This window comes from Manis javanica, chromosome 7 (assembly GCF_040802235.1).
Source record: "Manis javanica isolate MJ-LG chromosome 7, MJ_LKY, whole genome shotgun sequence".
In the NCBI taxonomy this organism is placed as follows: domain Eukaryota; kingdom Metazoa; phylum Chordata; class Mammalia; order Pholidota; family Manidae; genus Manis; species Manis javanica.
Window position 1 is genome coordinate 66,751,968 of NC_133162.1, and position 16,615 is coordinate 66,768,582.

A 16,615-nucleotide genomic window follows, 5' to 3' on the forward strand; every position below is an offset into this window, starting at 1 on the left:
CTCTCGTCTCGCGGAGGCTCGTAGGGGCGCGGTCCGGTTCGAGGGCTTTCTCCGGGCCGCCTCCTGCCTCGCCTGGGCTCGCGGAGCCTCGGCGGAGTGCCGCGGCCCCGAGGGCGGATCCAAGGTCAGCTTTAAAACAGCTCTTGTTGGACTGAAGCGGAACCGTGAGAATTAGCATATATTCATTTTTGAGAATATAGGAGTGAAGGCCACAATGAATGGTCATATTTCTAATCATCCTAGTGGTTTGGGAGTGTATCCATCTCAAATAAATGGCTATGGATCATCACCCACCTTTTCTCAGATGGACAGAGAACACAGTTCAAAAGCAAGTGCAAAGGCCCTTTACGAACAAAGGAAGAATTATGCACGGGACAGTGTCAGCAGTGTGTCGGATATATCTCAATACCGTGTTGAACACTTGACTACCTTTGTTCTGGACTGGAAAGATGCTATGATTACTGTTGATGATGGAATAAGGAAACTGAAATTACTAGATGCCAAAGGCAAAGTATGGACTCAAGATATGATTCTTCAAGTGGATGACAGAGCAGTGAGCCTGACTGATTTAGTCAAAGAATGAACTGGAGAATTTTCCTTTAAGCACAATCGAACACTGCCAAGCTGTGATGCATTCCTGTAGCTATGATTCAGTTCTTGCCTTGGTGTGCGAAGAGCCAACTCAGAACAAGCCAGATCTTCACCTTTTCCAGTGTGATGAAATTAAGGCAAACCTAATTAGCGAAGATCTTGAAAACGCAATCAGCGACAGTAAAGGAGGGAAGCAGAAGAGGCGTCCCGAGGCCTTGAGGATGATGGCCAGAGCAGACCCTGGTATACCACCTCCACCAAGAGCTCCTGCCCCTGTGCCCCCCGGGACTGTTACCCAAGTGGATGTTCAGAGTCGGGTGGCAGCCTGGTCTGCATGGGCAGCTGACCAAGGCGACCTTGAGAAACCAAGGCAGTATCATGAGCAGGAAGGAACACCTGAGATGACAGCAGCCCGAATTGACAGAGATGTGCAAATCTTAAACCACATTTTGGATGACATTGAATTTTTTATCACAAAACTCCAAAAAGCAGCTGAAGCATTTTCTGAACTTTCTAAAAGAAAGAAAACTAAGAAAAATAAAAGGAAAGGACCAGGAGAGGGTGTCTTAACTCTGCGGGCAAAACCTCCACCTCCTGATGAATTTGTTGACTGTTTCCAAAAGTTTAAACAGGGATTTAACCTTCTGGCCAAATTAAAGTGTCATATCCAGAACCCTAGTGCTGCAGATTTGGTTCATATTTTATTTACTCCATTAAATATGGTGGTGCAGGCAACAGGAGGTCCTGAACTAGCCAGTTCAGTACTCAGCCCCCTACTGACTAAGGACACAATTGATTTCTTAAATTATACTGTCAATGCCGAAGAAAGGCAGCTGTGGGTGTCACTGGAAGATGCTTGGATGAAAGCCAGAACAGAATGGCCAAAAGAACAGTTTATTCCACCATATGTTCCACGTTTCCGCAATGGTTGGGAGCCCCCAGTGCTGAACTTCATGGGACCCCCAGTGGAACAAGAGATTTATCAGCTGGTGGAATCTGTGGCAAATGCAGAAAATCAGCGCAAACAAGAATCAAAAAGATTATCCACAGAGCAATCGAGTGTATCAGAGTATCCTCTGGCTGATGGGTATGGCTTCAACAACATTTACACAAGAGGGCCTCCTATGGACCCAGGGGAAGCCGCCGCCCCTTTTAAACCAACTCCTGATCGCCATGTAGATAGAAATTATGATCCCCTCAAAACACAGCCCAAGAAATATGCCAAATCCAAGTACGACTTTGTGGCGAGGAACAGCAGTGAGCTCTCCGTTCTAAAGGATGATATTTTAGAGATCCTTGACGACAGGAAGCAATGGTGGAGAGTCCAAAATGCAAGGGGACACTCCGAATTTGTGCCAAATAACATTTTGGATGTTGTGAGACCTCCCGAATCGGGATCAGGGCGTGCTGATCAACCGTACACACATGCCATACAGAAACAAAGGATGGAATATGGTCCAAGAGCAGGTGACCCTCCCTCCGCTCCATCTCCTCCTCCAATACCGGCTCCTATTCCCGTCCCCCTTCCACCTTCTACTCCTGCACCTGTTCCTGTGTCAAAGGTCCCAGCAAATGTAACCCGTCAGAACAGCAGCTCCAGCGACAGCGGTGGCAGTATTGTGCACGACAGCCAGAGATACAAGCAACTTCCTGTGGACCGTAAGTGTCCCACAGAGGCAAAAATACCCAGTTTCTTCTGCAAATTAAAAGTGCTTCTGAGTGTAAAAAAAAAATTATATTTCAATTTTCTAAGACTTCAGTTGCCATCTCCATGTGACTTTTAAAACTAATTAGAGCAAATGAAACACAGTTTGTTTAAGTGATATAATATACAAAAATAACGTCTTGATTCTGTGAAAATGCATTACTTGAGGAGAGGGAAAAGATGGCAGTGTGAGAAGTGAGGCAGAAACCTCCTCCCAAAATCACATAAAACATGAAAATACAGCAAATACAACTAATCCTGAAAAAATGACCTTAAGAATGGAGAACAGATTAAAGATGGCAGCATGAGAGGAGAGACAGAGGCTTTCTCCTAAAACTTGATACAATTAGAAAATTTAATTGGCACAACTAATCCTGAGAGAGCCACAGGAAAGAGGACAGCGTCAGACTGCATACACCTGGAGAAAAGAGCAGACCTCAGCGAACAGGGTAACATACCAGGGCTGTGGTTCTGCAGGACCAGAGCCCCTCCCCCACCCCAGCTCACCAGCGGGAGGAAGAGAAATGGAGCAGGGAGGGAGTGGAAGGCTTGGAACTGCTGAATACCTAGCTCCAGAGATCTGCGCTGAGAGCACAAACCTACATTTCATGGTGCTTTCATGAGACTCGCAAGACTACCGGGTTGGAAAGCTAATACAGGCAGAGTTCCTGGGGAGACTGGGATTCCAGCTGCTTGTGGAAAGCAGGGATCCATATCCGGCTGCTCTGGGACAAAAACATACCTCTGTGACCGGCCCACTGGCTCAAGCAGTGGAGATAGGCACAGCAGCAAGGAGGCGGGAAACAGCTCTTTCCTTCCCCCAGGTACCAGTACCACTCCCCTGCGACCCCCGACATTGCTTCAGGGACTGAGTCGCTCCAGAGTAAAGCTTCTGGACACCAGAGGGTGCCATATACAAACATGAAACACCAAAGGAACCTTGTCCAGAGTAAAATTATTAATACAACTCCTGAGAAAGATTTAAATGATATGGACCTCATGACTCTTCCTGAAAGGGAGTTCAAAATAAAAATCATCAACATTCTAATGGAGGTACAGAAAGACATCCAAGAGCTCAGGAATGAATTCAGATCACAGATCCAATCTTTGAAGAGCACGATGGCGAGTATTAAAAGCAGGTGGGACATGGTGGAGGAGACAATAAATGAAATAAAAACTAGAGAAGAGGAATACAAAGAAGCTGAGGCACAGAGAGAAAAAAGGATCTCTAAAAATGAAAGAATATTGAGAGAACTGTGTGACCAATCAAAGCGAAACAATATTTGCATTATAGGGATACCAGAAGAAGAAGAGAGAGAGAGAGACAGGGATAGAAAGTGTCATTGAGGAGGTAGTTGCTGAAAACTTCCCCAATCTGGGGAAGGAGATAGTCTCTCAGGCCATGGAGATCCACAGATCTCCCAACACAAGGGACCCAAGGAAGACAACACCAAGACACATAGTAATTAAAATGGGAAAGATCAAGGATAAGCACAGACTGTTAAAAGCAGCCACAGGCAGAAATAAGATCACATGCAAAGGAAAGCCCATCAGGCTAACATCAGACTTCTCAGCAGAAACCTTACAGGCCAGAAGGGAGTGGCATGATGTATTTAATGCCATGAAGCAGAAGGGCCTAGAACCAAGATTCCTTTATCTGGTGAGATTATCATTTAAATTTGAAGGAGGGATTAAACAATTTCCAGATAAGCAAAAGCTGAGAGAGTTTACCTCCCACAAGCCATCTCTGCAGTCTATTTTGGAGGGACTGCTATAGATGGAAGTGCTCCTAGGGTTGGATAGCTGTCACCAGAGGTAGTAAAACCACAGTAGGGAGGGTGGAGCAGCTGATTGCAGGGCAAACATAAAATTAAATAGACTATCCCCAAAGTCAATCAAGGGATAGACAAAAGTACAGAATTTGATACCTAATATATAAAGAATGAAGGAGAAAGAAAAGGAGGAGAAATAGAAAAGAACCTTTAGATTGTGTTTGTAACAGCATACTAAGTGAGTTAAGTTAGACTCTTAGATAGTAAGTAAAGTAACCTTGAACCTTTGGTAACCACAAATCTAAAGCCTGAAATGGCAATAAGAACATACCTATCAATAATCACCCTAAATGTAAATGGACTGAATGCACCAATCAAAAGACATAGAGTCACTGAATGGATAGAAAAACAAGACCCATCTATATTCTGCTTACAAGAGACTCACCTCAAACCCAAAGACATGCACAGACTAAAAGTCAAGGGATGGAAAAGATATTTCATGCAAACAATAGAGAGAAGAAAGCACGTGTTGCAGTACTAGCATCAGATAAAATAGATTGCAAAACAAAGAGAGTAACAAGAGATAAAGAAGGACATTACATAGTGATAAAGGGCTCAGTCCAACAAGAGAATATATCCATTATACATATATGTGCACCCAACACAGGAGCACCAGCATATGTGAAACAAATACTAACAGAACTAAAGGAGGAAACAGAATGCAATGCATTCATTTTAGGAGATTTCAACACACCACTCACTCCAAAGGAGAGATCCACCAGACAGAAAATAAGTAAGGACACAGAGGCACTGAACAACACACTCAAACAGATGGACCTAATAGACAACTAGCAGAACTCTACACCAAAAAGCAACAGGATAGACATTCTTCTCAAGTGCACATGGAACATTCTCCAGAATAGACCACATACTAGGACACAAAAAGAGCCTCAGTAAAATAAAAAAGATTGAAATTCTACCAACCAATTTTTCAGACCACAGAGGTTTAAAACTAGAAATAAACTATACAAAGAAAGCAAAAAGGCTTACAAACACATGGAGGCATAACAACACGCTTCTAAACTATCAATGGATCAATGACCAAATTAAAATGGAGATCCAGCAATGTATGGAAATAAATGACAACAACAACACAAAGCCACAATTTCTATGGGATGCAGCAAAAGCAGTCTTAAGAGGAAAGTATATAGCAATCCAGGCATACTGAAAGAAGGAAGAACAATCCCAAATGAATAGTCTAATGTCACAATTATCAAAATTGGAAAAAGAAGAACAAATGAGGCCTAAGGTCAGCAGAAGGAGGGACATAATAAAGATCAGAGAAGAAATAAACAAAATTGAGAAGCATAAAACAATAGAAAAAATCAATGAAACCAAGAGATAGTTCTTTGAGAAAATAAACAAAATAGATAAGCCTCTACCCAGACTTATTAAGAGAAAAGGAGAATCAACACACATCAACAGAATCAGAAACAAGAAAGGAAACATCGTGACGGACCCAACAGAAATACAAAGAATTATTAGAGACTACTATGAAAACCTATATGCTAAGAAACTGGAAAACCTAGAAAAACAGACAACTTCATAGAAAAATACAACCTTCCAACACTGACCAAGGAAGAAACACAAAATCTAAACAAACCAATTACCAGCAAAGAAATTGAAGCGGTAATAAAAAAAACTACCCAAGAACAAACTCCCGGGCCAGATGGATTTACCTCAGAATTTTATCAGACATACAGGGAAGATATAATACCCATTCTCCTTAAAGTTTTCCAAAAATAGAAGAGGAGGGAATACTCCCAAACTCATTCTATGAAGCCAACATCACCCTAATACCAAAACAAGGCAAAGACCCCACCAGAAAAGAAAACTACAGACCAATAACCCTGATGAACGTAGATGCAAAAATACTCAATAAAATATTAGCAAACAGAATTCAAAAATTTATCAAAAGGATCATACACAACGACAAAGTGGGATTCATCCCAGGGATGCAAGGATGGTACAACATTTGAAAATCCATCAACATCATCCACCACATAAACAAATACAAAGACAAAAACCACATGATCATCTCCATAGATGCTGAAAAAGCATCTGACAAAATTCAACATTCATTCATGATAAAAACTCTCAGCAAAATGGGTATAGAGGGCAAGTACCTCAACATAATAAAGGCCATATATGATAAACCCACAGCCAACATCATACTGAACAGCGAGAAGCTGAAAGCTTTTCCTCTGAGATTGGGTACAAGACAGGGATGCCCACTCTCCCCACTGTTATTTAACATAGTACTGGAAGTCCTAGCCACAGCAATTAGACAAAACAAAGAAATACAAGGAATCCAGATTGGTAAAGAAGAAGTTAAACTGTCACTATTTGCAGATGATGTGATATTGTACATGAAAAAACCCTAAAGACTCCACTCCAAAACTACTAGAACTGATATTGGAATACAGCAAAGTTGCAGGATACAAAATTAACACACATAAATCTGTAGCTTTCCTGTACACTAACAATGAACCAATAGAAAGAGAAATCAGGAAAACAATTCCATTCACAATAGCATCAAAAAGAATAAAATACCTAGGAATAAACCTAACCAAAGAAGTGAAAGACCTATACCCTGAAAATTATAAGACACTCTTAAGAGAAATTAAAGAGGACATTAACAAATGGAAACTCATCCCCTGCTTCAGTCTCAGAAGAATTAATATAGTCAAAATGGCCATCCTGCCCAAAGCAATAAACAGATTTGATGCAATCCCTATCAAATTACCAACAACATTCTTCAACAAATTGGAACAAATTGTTCTAAAATTCATATGGAAACACCAAAGACCCCGAATAGCCAAAGCAATCCTGAGAAAGAAGAATAAAGTGTGGGGGGCGATCTCACTCCCCAACTTCAAGCTCTACTACAAAGCCATAGTAATCAAAACAATTTGGTACTGGCACAAGAACAGAGCCACATACCAGTGGAACAGATTAGAGACTCCAGAGATTAACCTAAACATGTATGGTCAATTAATATTCTATAAAGGAGCCATGTACATACAATGGGGAAATGACAGTCTCTTCAACAGATGGTGCTGGCAAAACTGGACAGCTATGTGTAAGAGAATGAAACTGGATCACTGTCTAGCCCCATAAACAAAAGTAAATTCAAAATGGATCAAAGACCTGAATGTAAGTCATGAAACCATAAAACTCTTAGAAAAAAACATAGGCAAAAATCTCTTGGACAAAACATTAGCGATTTTTTCATGAACATATCTCCCTGTGCAAGGGAAACAAAAGCAAAAATGCACAAGTAGGACTATATCAAGCTGAAAAGCTTCTGTACAGCAAAGGACACCATCAATAGAACAAAAAGGTATCCTACAGTATGGGAGAACATATTCATAAATGACAAATCTGATAAAGTCTTGACATCCAAAATATATAAAGAGCTCATGCACCTCAACAAACAAAAAGCCAATAATCCAATTTAAAAATGGGCAGAGGAGCTGAACAGACAGTTCCCCAAAGAAGAAGAAATTAAGATGGCCAACAGACACATGAAAGATGCTCCACATCGCTAATTATCAGGGAAATGCAAATTAAAACCACAATGTGATATCACCTCACACCAGTAAGGATGGCTACCATTCCAAAAGACAAACAACAACAAATGTTGGCGAGGTTGTGGAGAAAGGGGAACCCTCCTACACTGCTGATGGGAATGTAAATTAGTTCAACCATTGTGGAAAGCAGTATGGAGGTTCCTCAAAATGCTCAAAATAAACTTACCATTTGACCCAGGAATTCCACTTCTAGGAATTTACCCTAAGAATACAGCACTCCAGTTTGAAAAAGACAGATGCACCCCTATATTTATCGCAGCACTATTTACAATAGCCAAGAAATGGAAACAGCCTAAGTGTCCATCAGTAGATGAATGGATAAAGATGTGGTACATATACACAATGGAATATTATTCAGCCATAAGAAGAAAAAAATCCTACAATTTGCCACAACATGGATGGAGCTAGAGGATATTATGCTCAGTGAAATAAGCCAAGTGGAGAAAGATAAATACCAAATGATTTCACTCATCTGTGGAGTATAAGAACAAAGGAAAAACTGAAGGAACAAAACAGCAGCAGAATCACAGACCCCAATAATGGACTAAGAGTCACCAAAGGGAAAGAGACTGGGGAGGATGGGAGGGTAGGGAGGGATAAAGGCAGGGAAGAAGAAAGGGGGTATTATGATTAGCATGTATAATGTGGGGGGTGGGGGAAAGGGGAGGGCTGTGCAACACAGAGAAGACAAGTAGTGATTCTACAACATCTTACTATGCTGATGGACAGTGACTGTAATGGGGTTGTGGGGGGGACTTGGGGTAGGGGAGAGCCTAGTAAACATAATGTCTTCATGGAATTGTACATTAATGATAACAAAATTTTTAAAAAGTAAAAAAAAAAAAAGACTGGAGAACAGACTACCCACATCTGGGGAAGAAGAGAAACCTCACAGAAAAGGGTAAGGCAGCAAAGCTGTGATCCAGCAGGACCCAAGCCCTCCCCCTCCCCTACTGCAGAGGAAGAGGAACAGAGCAGGGAGGGACTAGAAGCACAGGACCTCGGAACACCCAGCCCTTGAGACCTGTTCCAGGAGCACAAACCTACCTCACATGGTGCTCTGGAGATCAGTGGGGTTGGAAAGCACAGACAGGTGGAATACTTGGAAAGACTAAGATTCCAGCTGCTTGTGGAGAACAGGTACACACAACCAGGACAAAAGAAAGGTGGGGAGTTTGAAGGACTTCCCAGAAGCAAGACAGGTGTTAAAGGGGCAAAGATTACACAGAGCGCTCTGCTCAGGAGAAAGGGCAGCTGGACAAAACTTTCCCAGCAGACTCAGCCCAGCAGGTTGGGAAATCTCAGGAGTTTCAGATGCTCCATTCCTCTCTCTGCCTACACAGCCCCAAGGCTCTCCCCTGCAGTGTGCACCCTGCCTCTTCTTCCTCCTGGAAGATGCCAGACCTGCTCACCTGCCTGCACTGACATTGCACCAGGCAGCCAGAGGGTGACTCCACACACAGCAGCTACAGGGGTGTAGCACAGAGGCTCCTCCTGGTGCGCACAGCCCACTTGACCTGGCAGGGGAGGCAGGCATTACAACCAGGAAGGCAGGAATCCCTCCCAGAAGAGCACTTTCCTCATGGCAGATGCCGGTTCCACTCATCTGTGACTACTTCCATTGCTGCAGGTCAGCAGAAGGGCAGCTCCAGAGAGTATTCTCCCTGCTCTCACAATCAGCTGATGGCCCACACAGCTCACTTTACAAGCTAGGCAGAAAGGCACCACACCCACTGCTCATCAATAGCTAGGGCTTCCATACAGGAAACTGAGCTTCTGGGCCCAAGAGAGCACTGCCTACACAAAGTTATGCCATACAAAACACTAAAAAATGAAGTAGCAAAGGAATTTGGCCCAAACCAAATTAGAAGAAAAAAATGCCAGGAAAAGGCTTAGTGAAACTGAAATCACCAATCTGCTTGATAAAGAGTTCAAAATAAAAGTCATAAACATGATCATGGAGCTACAGAAAAATATTCAAGATCTCAGGGAGGACTTCAACAAAGAGATAGGAAATTTGAAGAATACAGTATCTGAAATAAAACATACAATGGAGGGATTTAAAAGTAGATGAGGTAGAGGAGACAGTAAATGAAATAGAAATTAGCAGGAAAACAAAGAAGCTGAGGCACAGAGAGAAAAAAGGATCTCTAGGATTGAAAGAATAATAAGAGAGCTCTGCAACCAATCCAAACAGAACAATATTTGGTTGTAGGGATACCAGAAGAAGGAGGGAGAGAAAAAGGGATGGAAAGTCTCTTTGAGGAAATAATTGTAGAAAACTTCCTCAATCTGGGGAAGGAAATAGTCACTCAAGTCATGGAAGTGCAGAGATCTCCCAACAAAAGGAACCCTAGGAAGACAACACCAAGATACATAATAATTAAAATGGCAAACATCAAGGACAAGGAAAGCAGCCAGAGAGAGAAAAAAAGATCACTTATAAAGGAAAGCCCATCAGGCTATCAGCAGACTTCTCAGCAGAAACCTTACAGGCCAGAAAGGAGTGGCATGATATATTTAATGCAATGAAACAGAAGGGTCTCCAAACAAGAATACTCTACCTGGAAAGATTATCATTTACATTTGAAGCAGGGATTAAACAACTTCGAGATAAGCAAATGTGAGGGAATTCATCACCCACAAACCATCTCTATAGTGTATCTTAAAGTGACTGTTCTAGATAGAAGTGCTCCTAAGGCTAAATAGCTGTCACCAGCGAAAATAAAACCACAGTAAAGGAAGTACACCAATTAATTACTAAACAAATACAAACTTAAATCAACTACTCATAAAGTTAGTCAAGGGATATACAAAGAGCACAGAATATGACACGTAATGTATAAAGAGTAGAGAAGGAAGAAGAACATGAGAAAAAAAGATTCTCTAGACTGTGTTTGAAATTGCATAATAAATGATTTAAGATAGAATATTAGATTGTAATAAAGCTGGCCTTGAACCTTTTGCAACCACAAATCTAAAACCTACAATGGCAATAAGTACATATCTATCAATAATCACCCTAAATGTAAATGGACTGAGTGTACTAATTAAAAGAAATAGTTACAGAATGGATAAAAAAACAAGACACATCTATATGCTGCCAACAAGAGACTCACTTCAAACCCAAAGACACACAGACTAAAAGTGAAGGGACAGAAAAAGATATTTCACACAACTAATAGGGAAAAAATAGCAGGAGTAGCAGTACTTATATCAGACAACATAAATTTCAAAACAAAGTAACAAGAGAAAAAGAAGGACATTACATAATGTTAAAGTGGTCAATCCATCAAGAGGATATAACTATTATAAATATCTATGCACCCAACATAGGGGCACCCAAATATGTGAAACAAATACTAACAGAATTAAAGGGAGAAATGCAATGCAAAGCATTCATTTTAGGAGACTTCAATATACCATTCACACCAAAAGACAGATTAACCAGACAGAAAATAAGTAAGGGGACAGAGGCACTCAGCAACACATTAGACAGATGGACCTAACAGACATCACAGAACACTGCATCCAAAAGAAGCAGGATACACATTCTTCTCAAGCGCATATGGAACATTTTACAGAATAGATAACGTTAGGCCACAAAAAGAGCCTCAGTAAATTCAAAAAGATTGAAATTGTGCCAACTGGCTTCTCACATGACAAAGGTATGAGACTAGAAATAAATTATGCAAAGAAAACAAAAAAGCCCACAAACACATGAAGGCTTAACAACATGCTCCTAAATAATCAATGGATCAATGACCAAATTAAAACAGGGATCAAGCAATATGTGGAGACAAATGAAAACAATTTAACCACACAAAATCTGAGGGATACAACAAAGAGTAAAATATTTTTCTAAGAGGAAAATTTTCTAAGAGGAAGGTATATAGCAATACAGGCTAACCTCAAGAAAGAACAATCCCAAATGAACAGTCTAAACTCACAGTTAATGAAACTAGAAAAAGAAGAACAAGTGGGGCCCAAAGTCAGTAAAAGTAGGCATATAATAAAGATCAGAGCAGAACTAAATAAAATTAAGAAGAATAAAACAACAGAATCAATGAAACCAGGAGGTGGTTCTTCAAGAAAATAAACAAAATAGATAAACCCCTAGCCAGACTTATTAAGAAAAAAAAGAGAGTGCACACATATAAACAGAATCAGAAATGAGAAAGGAAAAATAACTACAGACATCACAGAAATACAAAGAATTATTAGAGAATATTATGAAAAATTATATGCTAGCAAATTGGATAACCTAGAAGAAATGGACAACTTTCTAGAAAAATACGTTTCATGACTGACCCAGGAAGAAACAGAAAATCTGGACAGACCAATTACCAGCAATGAAACAAAACTGGTAATCAAAAAACTATCTAAGAACAAAATCCCTATCCCAGAGGTCTTCACAGGTGAATTTTATCAAACATTTAAAAAAGAGTTAATACACATCCTCCTGAAAGTTTTCCAAAAGGTAGAAGAGGAGGGAATACTTCCAAACTCATTCTATGAGGACAGAATCACTCTAATACCAAAACCAGACAAAGAAATGACCAAGAAGATTACAGACCAATATCCCTGATGCACATAGATGCAAAAGTCCTCAACAAAATATTAGCAAACTGAATCCAAAAATATATCAGAAGATTGTCCATTGTGACTGTGGGATTTATTCAAGGGATGCAAGGATGGTACAGTATTCATAAATCAATCAACATCAGAAATCACATAAACAAAAACAAGGACAAAAATCACATGATCATCTCAATAGATACTGAAAAAGCACTTGGCAAAATTCAACATCCATGCATGATAAAAACTTTCAACAAAATGGGTATAGAGAACAAGTACCTCAACATTATAAAGGCCATATATGACAAATCCAGACCCAACATCATACTTAACAGTGGAAAGCTGAAGGCTTTTCACAAGACAAGGATGCCCATTCTCAATACTTTTATTTAACATAGTACTGTAGGTATTAGCCATGGCAGTCAGACAACAGAAAGAAATAAAAAGCATCCAGATTGGTAAGGAAGAAGTTAAATTATCACTGCAAATGACATGATATTATACAAAGAAAACCCTAAAGACTCCACAAAAAACTATTCGAATAACTGAATTCAGCAATGTTGCAGGACACAAAATTAATAGAAATCTGTTGTGTTCCTATATACTAGCAATGAATTAGCAGAAAGAAAAATCAGGATAATAATTCCATTTAAATTTGCATCAAAAATAATAAAATACCTAGGAATAAACCTAACTAAGGACATGAAAAATCTACACCCTGAAAACTGCAAGACACTCATGAGAGAAATTAAAGACACCAATAAATGGAAATCTATCCCATGCTCATGGATATGAAGAATTAATGTTGTCAAATGGCCATCCTGCCTAAAGCAATCTACAGATTCAATGCAATCCCTATCAAAATACCATGGCATTCTTCAACAAACTAGAACAAATAGTTCTAAAATTAATACAGAACCACAGAAGACCCTGAATAGCCAAAGCAATCCTGATAAGGAAGAACACAGCTGGGGGGATTATATTCCCCAACTTCAAGCTCTACTACAAAGCCACAGTAATCAAAACAATTTGTTACTGGAACAAGAACAGACCCATAGACCAATGGAACAGACTAGAGAGTCCAGATATAAACCCACACATATATGGCCAATTAATATATGATAAAGGAGCCATGGATATAAAATGGGGAAATTTAACAGCTTCTTCAACAGCTGATGGTGGCAAAACTGGATAGCTACATGCAAGAGAATGAAACTGGATTACTGTCTAACTCCATACACTAAAGTTAACTTGAAATGGATCTAAGACCTCAATGTAAGTCATGAAACCATAAAACTCTTAGAAGAAAACACAGGCGAAAATCTCCAGAATATAAACATGAGCAACTCTTTCCTGAACACATGCCCTCAGGAAAGGGAAACAAAAGCAAAAATGAACAAATAGGACTACATCAAACTAAAAAGCTTCTGTACAGCAAAGGATACCATTAGTAGACCAAAAAGTCATCTTCCCATATGGGAGAATATATTTGTAAATGACATATCTGAAAATGGGTTAAGATCCAAAATATATAAAGAACTCACATGCCTCAACACCCAAAAAGCAAATAACCTGATTAAAAAATGGGCACAGGATCATGGGAAGATGGTGGCATGAGTAGTTCAGAGGAAATCTCCTCCCCAAAATATATATACTTATGAAAATACAATAAATACAACTATTCCTAAAAGAGACACCAGTGGATGCAGTACAATAGCCAGGATTCATCTACATCTGCGAGAACTCAGCATCACGCGAAGGGGGTAAGATACAAGCCGCAGCCAGGCGGGACCTGAACTCTCCCCCACCCCAAAACCCAGCGGGAAGAAAGGAGTCGCAACAGGAAGGGAGTGAAAGCCCAGGACTGCTAAACAACCAGCTCTAGAAATCGGCACCCAGAATGCAGACACAAGGTGCACGGGGTGCTGGATATTAGAGAAACAGAAAAGCAAAACCTGTGGGCAGGTCCCCGCAACCAGCACCCCTGAGACAAAAGAAAAGCGGGTGCTTTCTGCAAGTCTTAAAGAGACAGGGACCCCATAGCTGGACAAAGTTGTCCAGGCAGCTGGGAATACCGGGGAAACTTAGGCGCCCTAAATGGAGGCAATGCAGCTCTGAAGCCCCTCACAGGACTAGGCAGTCTGTCAGTTGTTCCTAAAACTGGCGTGGACATGAACACATGGGCCCAGTAGCAGGAGAGTGGGAGTACGCACCGGGGGCGGAAGTACTGGAAGGAACCGAGAGCGGATACATGCACCACAGGAGAGGCTTGTGCTAGCCCGCAGCAGCGCGACCGAACAGCCCGGGCACGGCTCACGCGCTCCAGCGGCAGTGAAGCCAGAGCCCAGTAGAAGCCTGCATGGAAAAGGCCCGCACGCACCAGCAGCAGAGCCAGAGGGAGCAGGCACACTCCCAGGAGCCAACCAAAATCCCAGCCCAACGCACAGCCGCCCAGGCAAGACCCAAAGGCCACTGCTGCCACACAGCTGCCCAGCAGGGTCACCGCTAGCATGGAAGAGTGCACCTGGCATGCCTGCCACTCCACACAGGGCTCCGCACTGCTCGGACGGACACCTCACCCACAGTAACTTAGGAAATTAATCTGGTGGCTGCTCCAGGAGTGCAGGTAGCTGTCACAGGCAGCAGAGAAGGGCAAGGCATCCAGCAAGCAGGAAAGGACTTTCTTCTCCCAGCTGACACACCCGCAACCTGCCTACAGCCACTGCTATCACCATGAAAAGGCAAAAAAATCTGGTCCAGATCAAGATAGTTACACCTGAGAAAGGATCTGCAGAGGCAGACCTAACCAGTCTCCATGAAAAAGAATTCAAAATAAAAATCATAAACATGCTCACAGAGCTACAGAGAAATATGCAAGAGCTAAGGGATGAAGTCTGGAGGGAGATTACAGATGTCCGGAGGGAGATCACAGATGTCTGGAGGGAGATTACAGAAGTGAAACAAACTCTGGAAGGATTTATAAGCAGCATGGATAAGATGCAAGAGGCCATTGATGGAACAGAAACCAGAGGACAGGAACGCATAGAAGCTGACGCAAAGAGAGATAAAAGGATCTCCAGGAATGAAACAATATTAAGAGAACTGTGTGACCAATCCAAAAGGAACACTATCTGCATTATAGGGGTACCAGAGGAATAAGAGAGAGAAAAAGGGATAGAAAGTGTCTTTGAAGAAATAATTTCTGAGAACTACCCCAAACCGGGGGAGGAAATAGTTGCTCAGACTATGGAGGCACACAGAACTCCTGAGAGACGGGATCCAAAGAGGTCAACACCAAGACACATAATAATTAAAATGGCAAAGATCAAAGCAAGGACAGAATTTAAAGGCATCCAGAGAGAGTAAAAAGGTCACCTACAAAGGAAAACCCATCAGGTTATCATCAGACTTCTCAACAGAAACCTTACAGGCCAGAAGAGAATGGCATAATATATTTAATGCAATGAAACAGAAGGCCCTTGAACCAAGGATACTGTATCCAGCACTATTATCATTTAAATATGAAGGAGGGATGAAACAATTCCCAGACAAGCAAAAGTTGAGGGAATTTGCCTCCCACAAACCACCTCTACAGGGTATCTTAGAGGGACTGCTCTAGATGGGAGCACTCCTAAAAAGAGCACAGAACAAAACACCCAACATATGAAGAATGGAGGAGGAGGAAAAAGAAGGGAAAGAAATAATCATCAGACTGTGTTTATAACAGCTCGATAAGTGAGTGAGGTCAGACAGTAAGGTAGTAAAGAAGCTAACCTTGAACCTTTGGTAACCACAAATCTAAAGCCTGCAATGGCAATAAGTACATATCTTTCAATAATCACCCTAAATGGAAATGGACTGAATGCACCAATCAAAAGACATAGAGTAATAGAATGGATAAAGAAGTAAGACCCATCTATATGCTGCTTACAAGAGACTCACCTCAAACCCAAAGACATGCACAGATTAAAAGTCAAGGGATGGAAAAAGATATTTCATGCAAACAACAGAGAGAAAAAAGCAGGTGTTACAACACTAGTATCAGATGAAATAGACTTCAAAATAAAGAAAGTAACAAGAGATAAAGAAGGACATTACATAATGATAAAGGGCTCAATCCAACAAGAGGATATAACCATTCTAAACATATGCACCCAATACAGGAGCACCAACATATGTGAAACAAATACTAACAGAATTAAAGGAGGAAATAGAATGCAATGCCTTCATTTTGGGAGACTTTAACACACCACTCACCCCAAAGGACAGATCCACCAGGAAGAAAATAAGTAAGGACACAGAGGCACTGAACAACA

The 16,615-nt window shown here is 41.1% G+C and overlaps 1 protein-coding gene across 1 annotated transcript; it reads left to right on the forward strand.

The window, feature by feature from the left end:
* Positions 1-25: 25 nt before the first annotated feature.
* Positions 26-14,650, forward strand: LOC140850302 (epidermal growth factor receptor kinase substrate 8-like). The gene is given in 3 exon segments (XM_073240041.1): positions 26-570; positions 572-2,250; positions 14,562-14,650. Coding segments are annotated over 3 exon segments (2,124 nt in total). The 5' UTR covers positions 26-214.
* The last annotated feature ends 1,965 nt before the right edge of the window (positions 14,651-16,615 follow it).